This window comes from Herpailurus yagouaroundi, unplaced genomic scaffold (assembly GCF_014898765.1).
Source record: "Herpailurus yagouaroundi ecotype Mexico unplaced genomic scaffold, PumYag 222, whole genome shotgun sequence".
NCBI classification, from domain to species: Eukaryota; Metazoa; Chordata; class Mammalia; order Carnivora; family Felidae; genus Herpailurus; species Herpailurus yagouaroundi.
The window spans coordinates 14,281,980-14,300,091 of NW_024412453.1; the positions used below are offsets into that span (position 1 = coordinate 14,281,980).

The 18,112-nt window shown below is 41.0% G+C and overlaps 1 protein-coding gene and 1 long non-coding RNA gene across 26 annotated transcripts in view; one reads left to right on the forward strand and one right to left on the reverse strand.

The window, feature by feature from the left end:
• RBFOX1 (RNA binding fox-1 homolog 1) overlaps positions 1-18,112 on the reverse strand; it is a 2,071,930-nt gene that overhangs the window by 924,794 nt on the left and 1,129,024 nt on the right. For all 23 annotated transcript variants that reach the window (XM_040458724.1, XM_040458700.1, XM_040458710.1 and 20 more), the window contains one exon: positions 2,865-2,912. In XM_040458724.1, coding sequence (XP_040314658.1) covers positions 2,865-2,912 — 48 coding nt within the window. The remainder of the gene's footprint in view (positions 1-2,864; positions 2,913-18,112) is intronic.
• Positions 5,358-17,970, forward strand: LOC121019352 (uncharacterized). Of its 3 annotated transcripts, none has more exons than XR_005785542.1 (6): positions 5,358-5,412; positions 7,412-7,523; positions 7,810-8,364; positions 13,575-13,689; positions 14,951-15,130; positions 17,625-17,970. It is a non-coding gene; the product is annotated as an uncharacterized LOC121019352 (long non-coding RNA). The 3 variants fall into 3 exon arrangements; XR_005785541.1 differs by having other exon boundaries at positions 7,906-8,364; XR_005785543.1 differs by having other exon boundaries at positions 8,196-8,364.

The window sequence follows — 18,112 nt, forward strand, 5'->3', positions numbered from 1 at the left end:
CAATTCAGCATTTATCTCCCATCATTATACCTGGTCTGGGATTCAATCAGTTCAAAAATGATTCAGCTCAAGGTGAACGTCCCTACCAAATAGGATGGGGTGTGCAACTGGAGGGGGCAGGAGGGAGAGACCCTATTAGACTCTACAGCAAAGGTGAGATCTTGTTCTCAGAAATTCTTCTATCCAGAAGGGACTCAACCATACACGAATGTGCAGGTGTAAGCACACAGATACATCCACAGATAGAGTATACACTGAAGAGAGGCAGACAGGAAGGAAAAGTGAAAAGAAAATGAAAAAAGGAAAAAAAAAAAAAACAGTGTTCTTAAACATGCACCGAGTCCTACCGACATTAGGTTAAGCTTTCTTAACTAAAGGAAATGGAGCTTTAAAGATATCACTGCTGGTTTCCCTTCAGAGCACTCAGCGATTCGTAAAAACCCACCCGGGCCAAGGGGCTGTGTCTTCAGAGGCAGGCTGACTTATTATGGCACCTCTGTCATCTCTTGTCACTTCAATTCCACTTTATCAAATTACTGATTTTGCCAGAAGCATTCGGATTAAATGGAGAGGGGTGCGCACACACACGCAGGACTGAGTGTCATCGCTTCAATGGTGAAATTTCATAATTATACGTCAGGGTGACAGACGTTCCAGAGTGCATTCGAGAGACTGGATGAAGATCACTCCAGATGCCACGGCCGCTGTCTCCCTGCATGCCCTCGCACCATATCACGGTACGCGGGGGTGGGACTGGCACTCTTCAGTGGAGGGCGGGACACTGCCCCTCTGGGATGGCTAGGGTTGACATTTCCATTAGGAGGCAAGACCCTGATGTAAAGAGCCTCCCCCAATACCTCACCCCCACTCCCAACCACATTAGGCGACCCAGAGAAGCTACTGCCCAAATGTAAGAATCAGCCCAAAAATAAACTGGAAAAGAATTGGAGAGGAAGAAAAGTTTTCCTTTCAAACAGAGCGAATAAAAAATCCTTAGAAAATAAGACGATCAAACTGGAAGGAGTCATTACAACTGTTGCTTTGCCAGGAGTCATCACCAATTAACTGCGGCAAAAGGGGTGTGGTTAATTCATGTATCATCCTTCATGAGCACTCATGTTTGGAAAACAACAGGTGAACCTGTTTAGAGATGAGGCTTTATCTAAAGTGCCTGACTCAACCCCACAGGCTATGACAAAGCATAGAAATGCGTGTGTGTGTGTGTGTTTGTGTGTGTGTGCACATGTGTTACTGTTTTCTGAAAACAGTTGAAGCCATGTACAGAATGATCACATACGGCTTTTCCCCACCAGTCGGATCCACAGACTTGGGAGATCCTTATCACCATGATGTATGAACCAGTGGTAGTTTGGCTAGGTAGAATGGAGCTATGTGGCCAGCTTTCACTGCCCAGAGATTATCCTGGCTGCTCATTTATCTTGCTGGTGATGGAGCTGATATTGTTTTAACAGCATCAGGTCTCCTGGTATCTTTCAAACACTACTGGCAAAGAAGGTACCAAAAAAAATAATACTCAACAGAAACATGCTTATGAATTCTACAAAAGTCCAAGGGAAGTAGAAACAACCTGAACGTAGGAAGCAGGGCAAGAGACATGCTTTCACTGTGATGTGGGCAGAGTGGCTGGGGCAGATCACTGGCGGTACGACCAGTAGGAACAGATGAGAAAAGACTGTAGACACATGTTCAGCCTACGTTCCATTTGTCCAACTCACAAAATACACACCCGCAAGAATGCCGACACGCAAACAACACAGGGGATGCAAATATGAGTAGAAATGCCTTTGTCTGCAAATGAGAGCGACCCAAACCTGGAAAGGAGCTGAAGATCAGGCAGAGAGAATCTCAGCTACCGTATCATTATTCCTTTCAACACGAAGAGATTAACACTCCTTAAAATAATGCACCGTAATTGCGTTTTATTTAAAAGCAAATTTTGTTTTGAGGAGTGCTCAACCACCTTATTAATCAGCAGATGACTGAGCTATCACCAAATCAGGGCTGAAAACCTCTGCTTGACATAATACCTGCATTCGACAATAATGGTACAGTTGCACAGAGAAACATCTTTCAAAATTGTGGAACGATGTCAAAAGTAGCTGGGAGATATGTACCCTCAATTCACTTATTTGACCTCTTTGGATCCAAGGCATTAAAGGCAAAATTTGATCTGCTTGGATGCGCTTTACCAGGGAAACATCTGTGAACTCTTGTCAATAAGGACAGACTGTGGAGAACAATTGTCTAACAGCTGTTTTTCCTGAGGGGATCCACACCAAGTATAACAGGAAGATGAATGGGGGTTGGGGTGACTCTGAAAATGTAGGAAATGACCTCCCCTCCCTGCCCCCCAAAAACATCTCACATAAATAGATTTATGTGATAGAAAGTAGCCGCTCATGTAAATGTGTCATGATGGAAAGAAACTGAGGCAGCCTCTCTTTCAATGTGTATAAAAACCAAATGTAGGGACACAGCTTGGAAAGTCCAATATTTTATATTTTATCTCATATGTAATATTATAATCATCAATGATGTTCAACAACAATGTGAAATGAGTTAAGGATAAATGAGCTATGAGAAGCATATGACTAAAATAAAAACCGGCACCAAGTTTTTTAATACTTAATTATGTAATGTACTCTTCATTGAAGCCATTGGAGATAACAGAGATCGCAAAGAAAAAAAAAGACGAATCTTTTAAAGTATGACTGTCTTTAAGTGTCTAATATCAGTACATGAATCACCTTTGCAAACCACTGTCCAGCCTTTAAACACTTGGGTTTATATCATAGAGTTCTTGTTTTTTTGGGGAACCAAAAAGATGAAAAATACTGACTTACCTTTCTGTCCTCTATTTCCACACAGGTATTGCAGTCTGCTTTGATATCCTGAGATGGTGAGAAAAGAAAGAGAAAGAACAGGAATCAGACTTATGGTCAAGGAACATTCAGCAGTGTCGTTGAAATGCCCTTTAAAATAATAAAAAAACCCACGCTCCTAATGGTTGTTTCTCGAGCCATTGCTCTTTATAGCCCTTTTAAGAAGTATATGCCCTGGTGTTTGCATTAGAGACATATGGATGTCATAACTAAGCTTCATTACATGCAGATGTGGGGTGAAGGCAAAAGCTATGGATCAGAGGCCACAACAAAGAGAAGCTGATGGCTCATAAAATAATATGCCCCCCCCCAATACCTTTATTCACATCAGCAGGAACTGCCCTCAACTCTCTCATTCCAGATTTAGGATATTCAAACCTACCTTCCTTCAACACAAAACCATCACCATCTATTTTTTTTATCTTTCTGTCTGTCCAGCTATCCACCCTGTCATCCATTCATCATCCATCCATCCATTTATCCATGCATCCATGGTTCCTTCCTTCCATCCATCTGTATTGTACATATACTTTTTTATGCACTTTTTCATGTTGCTCTGGAATGTAAAGATGAAAAAAAAAAAAACATGGTTTCTACTCTCAAGGAATTTACCAGTTAGATAAAATGTCTCCCCCACCCCACATATGTAATTGTAATATTCATTCACTAATGCATTCAGAAGATAAACATTCAGCACCCTTGCTCTAGGAAATGAAGACTCAATGACATACAAAACACATGGAAAGTCCTGCCCTGGAGAGGCTTACATTCTGCTACAAGAGAAAGGCAATAAAAAAGAAACATCAATAAATGGTATTTTATAAGAGGATACGTACTATGAAGAAAAATAAAGCATGGAAAAAGGAATGGAAATGTAAGGATGGGGGAATAAAATTTTAAATTTAAAGAGAAGTGGCAGGGGCATCCTGGTGGCTCAGGAGGTTGAGCAACTGAATTGGGCTCCAGTCAGGATCTCACAGTTCATGACATTGAGCCCCACGTGGGGCTCTGCACTGACATCTCAGAGCCAGCTTGGGATTCTGTCTCCCTCTCTCTCCTCCCCTCCTCAGTACACACACACACACACACACACACACACACACACACACACACACTCTCTCTCTCTCTCTCTCTCCCTCTCAAATAAATGAATAAATAAATAAATAAACAAAACAAACATTAAAAAAATATTTTTAAGAGAAGTGGCAACTGAGCAAAGGCTTGACGGAAGTTAGGGGATGAGCCTGCTCCTGGGGAAAGAGCATATCAGGCAAGGGAGAGCAAGTGCCAAGTATAGGACACAGTTAAGCTACAGGAAGGAGGAAGGAAGACTCGGGACAGGAGAGAAATTTATTAGGAAAATAGTGGGAGATGAGATCTGAGGAGGACATTGGGCTTTATTCTGAAAGTAGTGAGGAACCACTCAAGTTTTATCGTGTTGTATCTTGTGGCAAAATACACGTAACACTTACTATTTTGACCATTCAAAGTGTTTAGTGGTTTAGTGGCATGAAGCGCTTTCATGTTGTCGTGTAAACATCCCCACCCTCCATCTGTAGAACTTCTTCATCCTCCAATTGAAACCCTACTCCCATTAAACACTAAGTCCCCACTCCTCCCGCCCCCAGTCCTTGGCGGCCTCAGTGCTACTTTCTTTCTCTGTGGGTGTGACTACTCTAGGTACCTCATAGGGTCAGTCTGCTACGTCGGCCACAACGAAAGACCACAGATTGGGCGACTTTAATAAAAGAAATCTATTTTTTTTTTTTTCACAATTCCAGAGGTCACAAGTCCAGAATCGAGATGCTGTCAGGGTTTGTTTCTGGTAAGAACTCTCTGGCTTGTAGATGGCCACCTCCTGACTGTGCCCTCATGTGGTCTCTTCTCTATATGCAAGGAGAGAGATCTCTGGCATTCCTTCCTCTTCTTATAAGGACATGAGTGCCATCAAGCTAGGACCCTATGACCTTTTAAATCTCCATTATCTTCCTAAAGGCCCTATATCTAAAAACAGTCACATTGGGGGTTGGAGCCTCAACATATGAATTTGGGAATAGGGTACAATTCAGTGTATAACACTCATATTAGAGGGATCATACAGTGTCTGTACTTTTGTGTCTGGCTTATTTCATCTGGCATGTCTTCATCTAAGACTCAGCCATATAGTAGCAGATATCAGAATTTCATTCCTCTTTAAGGATGAAGAATATTCTATTCTATGTACACATTACATTTTGTTGACCCATTCATCCATGGATGGTTGTTTCCACCTTTTGGCTACGATGAATAATGAACATGGGTGTTCAAGTCCTTGTTTTCAATTCTTTCACATATATACCCAGAGGTGGAAGCTGGATGGAGTCCACAGGTGTCTTAAAGGATTGGAGGTGGAATATGAGAGAAAGACATAGGCCACGAACCATTCCAAGGCCACTCCATTCTAGAATGGAGATGGGGGGCTATGGGTAGCAGAATGGTGTAGGGGTCTTCAAACAATAATGGCTTGGGGGTAAGTTAAATCTATAGAAATATTTATTCTCTCATTGATAAGTACTTTGGTCTATTCTGCTGATGCATCCTTGGGAGAAAGTTGATTAAGTGGAAGGCCATTACCATGGTGATTTTATATTAAGCACAAGAAATTCTAGATCTGTATGAATCAAGAATGGAACCTAAGGAGACAATATCATAAGGTGAAGTTCTTGTTTTTTGTCATTTGTGGGGGTTTTTTGTTTTTGGGTTTTTTTTTATTGTTTGTTTGCTGGTTATTTTTATGTAACAGACTGTTTCAATATCTGTAAAATGGGACTGAAACAGTGAACAATGATTGAATGACTCCTTGGTGCCCAGAACTGGGCAGGTGTTTTTCATACTTGTCTCTAAGCTGCCCACAACCAAGCAAGGTTGGTGTTTTTAGTTTTACCATAAAAATATTGATGTGAGTGATTACGTAACTCATCCTAGGTCACACAATGACGGAGCATAAGTCTACACCTGGAAATGGCTCCTACACTAGGCACTTTCCACTCCTTTCAGGTAATTTTATTTTGTTTTAGTCAAGGTGGTTGGTCAGTATGGATAATTCAGGCCCTATGTCTCATTATGTTCCTTCCTTTTTTTTTTTAAGTTTATTTTATTTTTGAGAGAGAGAGAGAGAAAGAGAGAGTACACAAGCATGAGTGGGAGAGAAGCAGAGGGGTGGGGGGAGCGAATCCTAAGCAGGCTCCAAGCCATCAGCGCAGAGCCTGACGTGGGGCTCCAACCCACAAACCATGAGATCATGACTTGAGCCAAAATGAAGAGTTGGATGCTTAACCAACTGAGCCACCCAGGCATTATTTTCCTTTCTATGCAGAGGAGGGACATCTAAAGCAAAATCATCTAGAGAAGAGGCACCGTTGTGATTCTCAAAGCATGGTCCCCATAACAGCAGCATCAACATCACCTGAGAACCTTCAAGAAATGCATATTCTTGGTCCCCACCCAGACCTAATGAAGTGATCCCTGCTTTAGCAATCCCTCCAGGCATTCTGCTAGGGGCTAAGGCTGAACAGTGTCATGGCTAGCAGTTCATGCTGAAGCCAGACTCCTGCATCCCAGGTGTGGTGCCATAACATGAGAGCTGTGTAGCTTGGGCAAGTGTCTCTACCTTCCAAAATGCCAGTTGTCTTATCTGTAACATAGGGGTAATATTAGAAACTAGCTATTCAAAGTGGGGTCTGTGCCCCAGAAACTACAGTATCACCTGGGAGCTTGTTAAAATGGAGCACCTCAGGCTTCACCCCAGATAGACTGAATTAGAATCTGCATTTTAACAAATGTGTAGACTGGGGCGCCTGGGTGGTTAAGTTAAGCGGCTGACTTTGGCTCAGGTCATGATTTTTCTTGAGTTTGAGCCCTGCATCAGGCTCTGTGCTGACAGCTCAGAGCCTGGAACCTGCTTCAAATTCTGTGTCTCCCTCTCTCGGCCCCTCCCCCACTCACACTCTGTCTCTCTCTCTCTGTCTCTCAAAAATAAATAAACAATTTTTTTTTTACTTAAAAAAATGTGTAGACTGAATGACTGTGTTCCCCAAAATGCATATGTTGAAGCCCCAAACCCCCAGGGTGACTATATTTGGAAATGGGGCCTCTAAGGAAGTAATTAAAGCTAAATGAGGTCATAAAAGGGGGAACTTTATCTGATGGGATTAATGTCTTTTTAAGAAGAAATACCAAAGAGGGGCGCCTGGGTGGTGCAGTCGGTTAAGCGTCCGACTTCAGCCAGGTCACGATCTCGCGGTCCGTGAGTTCGAGCCCCGCGTCAGGCTCTGGGCTGATGGCTCGGAGCCTGGAGCCTGTTTCCGATTCTGTGTCTCCCTCTCTCTCTGCCCCTCCCCCGTTCATGCTCTGTCTCTCTCTGTCCCAAAAATAAATAAAAACGTTGAAAAAAAAATTAAAAAAAAAAAAAGAAAAAAGAAGAAATACCAAAGAGCTTGTTCCCTCTCTCTCTGTAACCATGCACAAAGGAAAGGCCATGTGAGAACACAGAGAGAAGGGGCCATCTCTGACCCAGGACTAGTACTCCCCAGAACCTGACCTTGCTGCCTTCCTGATTTTGGACTTTGAGCTTCCAGAACTGTAAGCAAATACATTTCTCTTGTTTTAAGTCTCTCAACCTGTACTATTTTGTTATGGCAGCCTAAGCTGACTAAGGCAACGAGATTCCCAGATTATCTGCCAAGCCCCAGTCTTGGGGTCATGGGCTCATGGTTTTCTCACCACACCCCTATTTAATCGCTGAGGTCTTTGATTGACCTTGAACCTTTACTCTTACTAACAACTGTCTTGGAGTTCCTGCACTAAGACACATAGTGACTAACTCAGTATGGGAGTGATGAAAATCACGAATTATTTTTAAACCCAGGAGATGCCATCTAGAAACAAGGCAAGATAAAGCAGTTCCTCATCTGTTTTATGCTATTCTGACTGGGGGAAGTATGCATTCCTTTCTTTCCTCCAGTGAAAATATGTGGAGTGTGCAGGGAAGAGTCCATATCCAGTTTTGATTTGCCCACAAAGAAGTGGCAGGTGTTAATCAACTAACTCACGAAATCAAGAAGCCAAAGGCAAGTTTTTGTTTTTAATCTGCCACCACGGACCCATGCAAGTGACTGAAAAAAGCCATCTGGCAGAATCAGAGCTCTTGCCATCTCCCTAAGATTATTCGATTTATTCTTGTCAGGATTAATTTACTAAACCCATGCTGGATTTTTTATTTAGATGATATTGTTGGTTTGTCATGCACTGCAGATCTACACGGGAGGCACCACAGGGGACTGCGCTTGCTTCTGAACAATGTTGGGCTCAAATTGGAAAAATGTCACTTTGGCGGGAACAAATTATTGTTCCGATCGCTCCTCGTAGAGCTGGTGTCTCCGGATGGGCTCCGACCTGACCTTTTCCGAACCAGAGTAGTCGAGTAACTACTTCAGCCCCATTTGATGACTTCACTAGGAAAACAGCTCAAGTACTTAAGTGTTAAGGATGAATTTGGGGCCATGTACTCATCACTAAGCAATCAATTTCCCCACAGAAGCCAGCCTTCTCCTTTCTGTAGTTGGAAAAAACTCCAAACAGTGACTTAATTACTGGCAACAGATAGGATTTTCTACATGCTAAGGAGTCACACTGTTTGGGTTCATACAACTGAATTCCCTGTATGTAAAATAAGAAAAATGATAGCCACTTCATTTGTTGGGAGGCAAATCTAATACATGCAAAATCTTAGCATATATCAAGTCATGGATAAATGTTAGCTATCATTGATGGCACCCTCCAAGCGTCTTTGTGAGACCTGGTTCTGAGCAGAGTATTGAGAACTTAAAAAAAGTTTTATTTTTAAAGTATGCTCTTCCAAGTCTTCTGAGTTCTTCCGGCTTTTAGACATCAAAGCACTTGTGTATCTGTTCTTTTCAAAAGCTGTTCTCTCTCCCCAGAGAAACTTAATTTCTTCTGCATTTTGTATGGTAGTTGTTTCTGATGATTTTTGTAGGTCAGGGATATTTATGCCCACAATTCAGAGAACCATCATCCTGTATCATACATTAGCACCATTCACAGCTCCGAAATGCCCAGAAGTTAAAGGTCCCTGTGAACAGGTGGGGATAAATGTCTGCCAGTGAGATTCTGGAGGCCTCCGAGGATTTAGAAGCAAGGAGTCTAGAGTGGGTGGAATACTAAGTCTCAAAAGATATGTCCATGTCCCAAAGCCTGGAATCCGTGAATGTGACCTTCTTTGGAAATACGGTCTTTGCTGATGTAATTAAGCATCTTGAAATGAGATCATCAAGGTTATCTGCATGGACCCTAAATCCAATGACAAGTGTCCTTTTAAGAGATAGAGAAGAGATATCCATATGAAGACAGGCAGAAACTGGAGTGACAGAGCCACTAGCCAAGGAGTGCCCATAACAACTGGGACCTGGAAGAGGCAAGGGAAGCATTCACTCGCAGAGAATCTGGTAGGAGGTAACCCTGCTGACAGAAGATGAAACCAGCCAGGGGCACCTGGGTGGCTCAGTCGGTTGGGGATCCAACTTCAGCTCAGGTCATGATCTCGTGGTTTGTGGGTTCAAGCCTCGCATCGGGCTCTGTGCTGACAGCTCAGCGCCTGGAGCCTGCTTCGTATTCTGTGTCTCCCTCTCTCTCTGCCCCTCCTCACTCATGCTGTGTGTGTGTGTGTGTGTGTGTGTGTGTGTGTGTGTGTGTCTCAGAAATAAACACTAAAAAATAAAAATAAAAATAAATAAGATGAAACCATCCACCCTTAGCATCCTTAAAGATTTAAGAGTCAAAATTATTCAGGGGGGAATGACATGGGAAACAAAGGCAGAAGGAAATGAAAAATGAAATTAAATTTTATAACCTGCAGCCCATTGACAAATACTTGAGGCAGGCAAAGTAGAACATTTCTCCAGGAACCCCCTACTGTCTTCAAGTTAATGCTTTGCTAGAGGGAAAAACAACCTTAGCTTGACAATAGCTAGTCCATTAATATCCTGTGAGTCTTCTTTAGCATATGAAAATCCCTTTAGGAACTTGCCCTTGACTTTACCTCCCCCAACTCCCAAGTATATAATCAGTCTCTCCTCACAATCCTGGGACAGACAGCTCTTTCTGCCCAAGGGTCTTGTCCCTATGCTTTAATAAAATCTTTTTGTATCCTAGACTTCTCAAGAATCCTTTCCTGGGTGCCTGGGTGGCTCAGTTGGTTAAGCGTCTGACTTTTGGCTCAGGACATGATTTCACGATTCATGAGTTTGAGCCCTATACTGGGGATTTGCACAGAACCTGCTTCAGATTCTCTGTGTCCCTCTCTCTCTGTCCCTCTCCAGTGCTCAATCTCTCTCTCTCAAAATAAATAAATAAACATTAAAAAAAGGAATTATAAGTGGGAAAAAAAAAAAAAGGAATAGTTCTTTCTTGGCCATTGGCTCTAGACCTCCACCACCATGCCAAAACCCCATCATTGATTTCAGACTTGTGCCTGCCAGAGCTGTGAGAAAACACAGTTCTGCTGTAGTAAGCCACAAAATTGTGATAATTTTTTACAGAAGCCATAGGAAACTGATCAAGAGCCTCAAGGAGCTTCCGGTGTAAATCTCTCTTGATACTTGCCTACTCACCACTGAGAAAAGAAAGGCATGATCCAGGGACCACCCCATGAAAGCCAACCCCTAGGGAAGAAAAAAAAAACCGTTTACACAGGCGATTCCAGGGCAACTGCATGCTGTTATGACCACAGGCCCTTGTGTTTTCAGAAGATAGCACCTGAAATCTATGTTAATGATTTCAGGTATCAACCCTGGAAGGGCAATATAGAGAAAAGACTAGGCTGCTTATATTGGACTAAGAGTCAAGTATGGTCTTATCTCTAATGTGGCATTGTTCTCCTGGGCTCAGATAATCACCAAGTACCAGAGAATATTTCAAAGGAAATACCTATAGCTTAAAACATCTCTCTAGAGCTGGAGGACCAGGATTCACATGACAAGCCCAAATAGGGTTTATAATCAACTACCCTTCTATTGGGGGAGAAATCCAGATGTTTTGCTCTTTCTCTTCAAATGGGACAAATGCTATGACAAGACAGTTTTAATATTAAGAAAAAAATATTTTCCAACACCACACTCCAAAAAGAATCCCAAAATTCATTTTAAATTCTGAATTAACATTTTACAGGGGAGGGAAAAATAAGTTTGCCTCTCTGGGTTCTTGGCTAATATCCCCCACAATAAAAGATTAACTACAGGAAAACAAACAGAAGTTTAAACAGAAGTTTATACCTTCTGTATACACAGGACATACCTAGGAAAACTGAGTAACTCTTAAAAGGTCCCCAGCCATCACCTTAGCTAACATCTTCAGCTAATGACAAAAACAAAAAGTCAGGTGGGAAGTTTGCACAGGAAACAAGTATAAGGTTGTTATGCAATTTAAGCCACTGCCTCTTGATCAGAGTTTCTGGAGACTTAGACTCATCCTTTACTTCCTGGTACAGGGAGGGAGACACCCTTACAAATGGAGGTTTCGCTTATAAATGTAAATTTTTTTCTCACAAAAGGGCACCCTCTCTCTTTTCACAGATTCTTTTGAGTCAGGAGCCTCCCTAAAGTAAACATCCCTAAATAATTCCTATGCCAAAGAGGCATATTTGGGGGTAGTACCTGCTCCCTTTCATTTATATATACTTTACTTTTCAAAAACAATTTTTCTATAGCTTGGACACTTAAGTTTCCTATTGTTCTGAAAATAACAATTACTTATAAAAGAAACTAACCAATATGAGTTTAGATTCTAGGACTTAGAACATTTACTGCCACCTGGGTTCTATTTTTTTTTAACGTTAACGGAGAGTCGAACTTTGAAAGTAAATATAAGCTGTAGGGCCATTTGGTCCAGTTCTTCCATTGTGCAGATGAGAAAGGTGAGTGTCAAAGAGTGTAGGGCACTGGCTTTGCTAATTAATGATCTAAGATGGACTGAAATCTATCTACCCTCTATGCACTTTATGCCTTCCTCAAAGCCAAATTTTGTCCTTGCATCTGTATATTTAAATCTGTATTCTAAATATAACTGAATCATTTAAAGATAATGATTGCGCCCCAAAATTTTTGAAAAAAAAATGACTGTGTTGTCTTGTAACCATAGTTAGTACGAATTTGTAGTCATGTGTGCCTTGCTGCCAGATTCTTCAGTCTGTGTTCACTCAGCTCAAAAGACCAAGATTCAAATAAGGTCACTTGAATACATAAAGAATAGCATAAAACGTTTGCAGTGACATATTTTATCCATTGCATGCAAGGTCTCCATTCACAAATTTGCTCAGCCCCTGCAATCTCACATATGGCCAGCAGATGGAAGCAAATAACTTTGCAAAATACCAAAAGCACCTAGCAATGTACCACAGCATCCCATTCGTGGGGTCTGTACACGTCTTGAAATAACACTATCTGCTCCCTCAAAACTTAAATCTCTAATGACCGTACGCTTTAACCAATAAGCTTGAATTACTTACCAGGGATGTGATCATTTGAGGAGGCATTTTATTATTACGTGTTTAAGAAGGTTCAGTGTGACCGAGATCCCTGTTTCAACGCACACGACAGTCTAAAAAGTTTCAATCTAAATGTGAAGACTGAGACTTTATTTCAGAGCTATTTTGCATGAATTCATACAAATGGCAAAAATAATGTATGTAAACTAAGTTCTCGACATAAATCCATTCAACTAAGAGAGTAGAATCGACTTTAGTTGGCTAGGGCAGAATGCAATGCTGTTGACTTTATAAATGTCTGGAGGAATTTTATGTGTGTGTGTGTGTGTGTCTGTGTTTGTGTGTGTTTGGCGGGGGGCAGGGGTGGTTATGGGATATTTTCTTTGGGAGAGAGCTAGCAGGAAAAACCGGTAAAGCCCAAAAGACCACAAAACAATTCCCAAATGCAGCCTTTCTGCGAATAAAGATAGCAAAGCTTTCATCTTAAAACTGTGACTTCCCTTTTTGAGGAGAGCACCCTCACCCCCACGAATTATTTTGTTCTCTTCATCCTACGCTTTTTTGCAGCTTAGTTATCAGGGGACAAGAGAGAGTTGGCAGGAACCCTGGCAGCCCAGGGCTGCTGGCTCAGCACACTTAAATTTGATACTGAGGAAGGCAGCCCCCTCTTAGGTAGGAGCAATATGTCACCAAGGTAAGCTCAAACCAAGGGTCTGTTTGCAAATAAGAGCTATGCATTGGCATCACAGCAGGGGCTTAATGAGAGCGCTTTTAATTAACTGTAAAAGTAATTACCCATATTAGATGTAAATCACACTTGTTTTTACATGAGGTGAATAATTTTAGTGCAGCTTTTAAGAATAATACTTCTGGAGGGGTTGTCAGCTGCACTGGCTCTTAACAAGTCCACGTGTTTAAAAACAGTATCTAGGAGGAAAACACCAACCCAGAAAGCCTTGGGTTTGTCACCTGGCTTGTGCCAGCTTTGCAGCTTCTCTCTTCACTTATATGAGGCCCCGCCGCTAAGCACACCCTCTCCACAGGTGCCTGGGAGAAACACCCCCACTAACACTTACAAATCCTATCAGGTTTTTGTTCTATAACGTTGTGTTTTTTGTCTTCTTGGCTATTAGCCTCCTGGAAGATCCCCAGCACTTCCACTGATGGGTTCTTGTGCATAATTAAGGGATTCATCCGGAAACATATGAACCAGAGGGAAGATGAAGGAAGAAGCCCAACCGGCCACTGGTGAGCGTCTTCCATGAGCTAAGGCAGATATTGTCCAAAGGACAAAACAGATTCCTAAGGAGGAAGTGCAGAGGCACCCAGCCCAGGCTCACAGGGGTCCCGGGGGCCTTCGGGGAGGTAAGGGATTGCACCCTAGAGTTCCAGGGCAGCACCCCTGATGCAGGCAGATGTCTGCATGAGCAGCTCCAAAACAGAAAGGCAGCTCTCCGACGGACTTATAAAAGGTACCAGAGAAGATGGTGGTCAGGGCCGGGAGGGAGCAGAGGGAGAACTCCTTGAGTGGGAAAGTGTGCTAAGATGCCATCCTCTGGGCTCCTGAAATGTCCCTGACTTGGGAAAAGTGTGGGGTGGGCCCCTGAACCTCCCTTTTGAACCACAGAGAGGCATAAACAGCCAGGATGGAGTTTGCAAATACAAAATTACTGGGTAATTATTTATACTTTGATAGGCACCTTCATTAAGGGATTTGAGGATGCAATTATCAAATTGAAGTTCAGTGCACTCCAGTTAGGCAACAGAACTGAACGTCAGGAAAGCAGAATGAAGGCAGAAAGGGGAGTTTAAGCCCTGCCCACTGATTGGGCCAGCAACTTGGGTGTCGCTCAAATCCTTTTTAAAAACAAACCTGGCCTTCCATTTGAAGAGCATGGCTACCATTGTGATTTCCTGTCTATAGCCTCCTTTGGGTTTTGGTTGCTGCTGTGTTCTTATTAATGCTCGTAGTTGATCTCTGCCTTAAAACAACCCCAAGAGGGGGTTAGAGCAGGAAATGTACTGGTTTGATATGGTGCCCTGAAAACTTAATCTGGTTTTGAGACCAATGTCTCAAACATCTGATACAATGTAGCTATTTCCCACATTGCCTATATAAAGGATTCAAATTAAGAAAAAAAAATAAAGACTATAGCTTGGTTCTTAATTAATATACCAACCTCTTGAGGAAATGTGACACAGTGAACATTCAGCTGTACTAAGAAAATGAAATAATTCACAATGATATTTGAGGGCAAACGCAATGAGAAGTTATATGATTTTTTTAAGTTTTATTTTAGAGAGCGTGCACAAGCAGGAGGCGGGTAGAGGGGGAGAGAGAGAGGGAGAGAGAATCTTAAGCAGGCTCCACACTCAGCGTGGACAACAAAGCAGTGCTTGATCCCATGACCCTGGGATCGTGACCTGAGCTGAAATCAAGAGTTGGACATTCAACTGAGCCACCCAGGTATCCTGAGAGGTTGTATTTTAATTTTCCCTCCATGTACAGATACAAATACACAAGACAGAAGCCGCAAGAACCAGTCTACCTTGCTTCAAATCCTACCTCTGCCCCTTAATAGCTCTGTGACTTCATGAGGCAACTTATCTGTGTCCTCAGTTTCCATATTTCAGAAAATGGAAGAAATGTCAGTCCAGATACCATCAGGCTGGTGTTAGTATAAACAAAGTAATTAAAGTGCTATCATGTAGCCAGAGGGGTCAGAAGTGTTTTTTATGATAAGTGCAATTTTTAAATTTTATTTATAGTATATATGTATATCCATTAGATATTATTCTGCATATGAGATAATTTTATCGTAATTATTCTTCTTCCTTCTTTATGTAAGATGGTTCTAAACACTGCCTGAATTCTTCTGTGTCATTGCTATTTCTGTCCATGAAATGGACCCCTAGTGGCAACAAAAATGGCAATTTCTAAGAGCACAAGTCTCCTGGGAATTGACGCTAATAGATGGTCTATCTCAACATCCACTAAGTCACTCTTGCGAGGAACTTCACACTACAATGACTACACAAAACTACTTAACTGAATATTTATTCTCCTTGTAAGCATCGTCAGATATTCCAGAAACACATCTAATGGTCAAAGCAGGGATTATGTCAATTAGCAAACGTATAACACAACTGAAATTCAACAGAACTAATGCAAACTCTCTAAAAAAAAAAATAGCATGCTGGGTTACCTCATGAGTATACAGAGATGAGTTGCCAGTTTCCAAGAAGTGGCTCTGTTCTGATACATTGACAAAGCTTTGCTGATTGCTGGATGGAGCCACGGCTCTCCCAGAAAACTGATGTTTGCAGCATTCCTTTGGGCTGTAACAATCCTGTCAACCACAGTTTCTTGGGAAGCAATATTTTCTGTCCCCTGTGACCTTGGTTTGGCATCTCACTTTCTGGTAGGAAATGGATAGTAGCCTTTTCAATAAGGTTAAGTAATCAACTCTTTGTTCCAGGAATACAAACTTTATTGTCTACAGCCTAAGTCATCTACAAATGGTTGTCATTACTTCCACTCCTGCTCAAGCTAAATCAGCGTGGATTTGGAAAAGATACAGATATCTCTTTTTTTCTGTCAATTTTCTACACTGTGGAATGGGTGTTATGAATGAGACAACATAAGAGGAGAAATGGAAAAATTTGCTATTACCAGGCCGAACGTAATATAAACTTGTGTAATAGAAAAGCTATTCAATCTGTGTGTACATATCCTCACTCATCAAAAAAACATACAGAGATCTTGGTTTAGCTTCCAGTGGAATATTCCTAAATTTGACAATATGGATCTAAAAGTTAATATACCACAAAAATTTTTTTAATCTTATTACACTGAATGTGTAAATCTAAATATGTGGACCCTGAACTTCAGATCCCCAAGACTAAATTTAAAAATCACCAGAGAAAGAACCACTTAAGCTTTTTCAGAAAAATGAAATAGAAATATGAATGTAAATGTTCTTTCCCAAGCCATGTGATTTATTAGTAATCCATTCTGCAAAACACTCCTATCAATTCTCACATGAGTACAGGAAAAAATGTACCTTAAAAGAGACAGTTTAGGATAATTACATTTCTCTCCTTGTTCATCTTTTCCCCCAAATGCCATGTTTACTTGCAGAAACTGTCATTTGCTTTTTATTCACAAAAAGAGAATTAAGAATATTCCCTTTAAAGTTTTGATTACTTTCTCTTTTGCACTGGCAGTCCTATACAATTAATAGCACATAGACACTATGTTGGGAAAGAGTAACAAAAATCTAAGCTATCCCTCAGGACGTCTTAAATACCTCAATTATCCACACTGGCCTGGGAATGAGGTAAGAAAAATAAGCTGCCTGTGGCCATCCAAGAAGGCTACCTCTTTAAAAACAGAAACTCTGTCATTTAACCATTCTGGGTGAAATCCCTAAAAAATGTGTTTCACTGTCTCCACTTTCTAAAGCATGGATAGTTGCTTCTGACATTGCAACTTGGTGCAATACTACCACCAGGATGCTAACCTTAGAAAGTCTTGCCCTCCTTCTAAATAGCCCCATGTCTCTGTCCTATGTTGTGTTCTTGAAGAATATGCAGACCTATTTCAGTGTTATTCTAATGCCTGCCTTCATGCTCAGTGTACTTCCTGCTGTCATTTCTTTTAATTTGGTTCTAGATTCACAATCAGTAACCTAGGGTGTGCTTTAGAGTTTCAATCTTTTTAAATACTGAAAGTTAAATACATGTTCTGGTGTTTTCTCCGTTTGTTTACTGACTTTGACATTTGTAAGCTTCAGATGATCAAATATAATAGAAATCTGTCTGCTTTCTGGTGCATTAATTAGAAGATTACTATTTTTTTAAATATTTAGTTGCTTTCAGTTCAGATGCATTGCATATTGACTTAAATGCATGAGCTTGACTTTTCAAGTTTGTTTAAACAGTTGATGTTAGGTGGAATGTATAAATAAATAAAACTAAATTTCCTTTTGGTATCATAATTACCCCAAACCCATTCTGAATTGGCAAAAAGCATGGGGCTCCTTGGATTTATTTAAATTACAGGGAAAAGAGTCATGCTTTGACCAATCCCACCTCCTCTCCTAGACTTATTCTATGATGTTCCTCCCCAGATACTGCATTCTGTGTGAATCTATTCTTAAATATTTTTTTTTATGTTCCAGAAACTTGCCTCACTGTGCCCCCTCAACCTGAATCACTCTCCCTCTGCTGACCCAACTACCTGCTTACCAAAGCTCATTTCACCTCCTACTCTGCTCTGCTACTCGGGAACACACTGCTCTCTTCGGGACCATGCTCTCTACTGCAGGACTGATTTCACCTGGATATTTCCAGTATACTTTATACATGCCTGTCTCTTCCATGACATTATCAGCTCCTCAAAGGCAAGGGTACCAAAATCAACAACTAGCTTTCTTCCAAAAACGTAATTCTTAGTGATAAAATATATATAATTATTATAAATATACATATAATATATACTATATAAATAAAATACAAAATATAAAAATAAAATATAAATATATAGTATGTAATTTATGAATATATTATTTTATATTCACATATTTCATATTCATTTAATATAAAATAAATATGTAATATTTGATAAATAAGTATATGTTATATATCATATGCATGATATATCATGTAT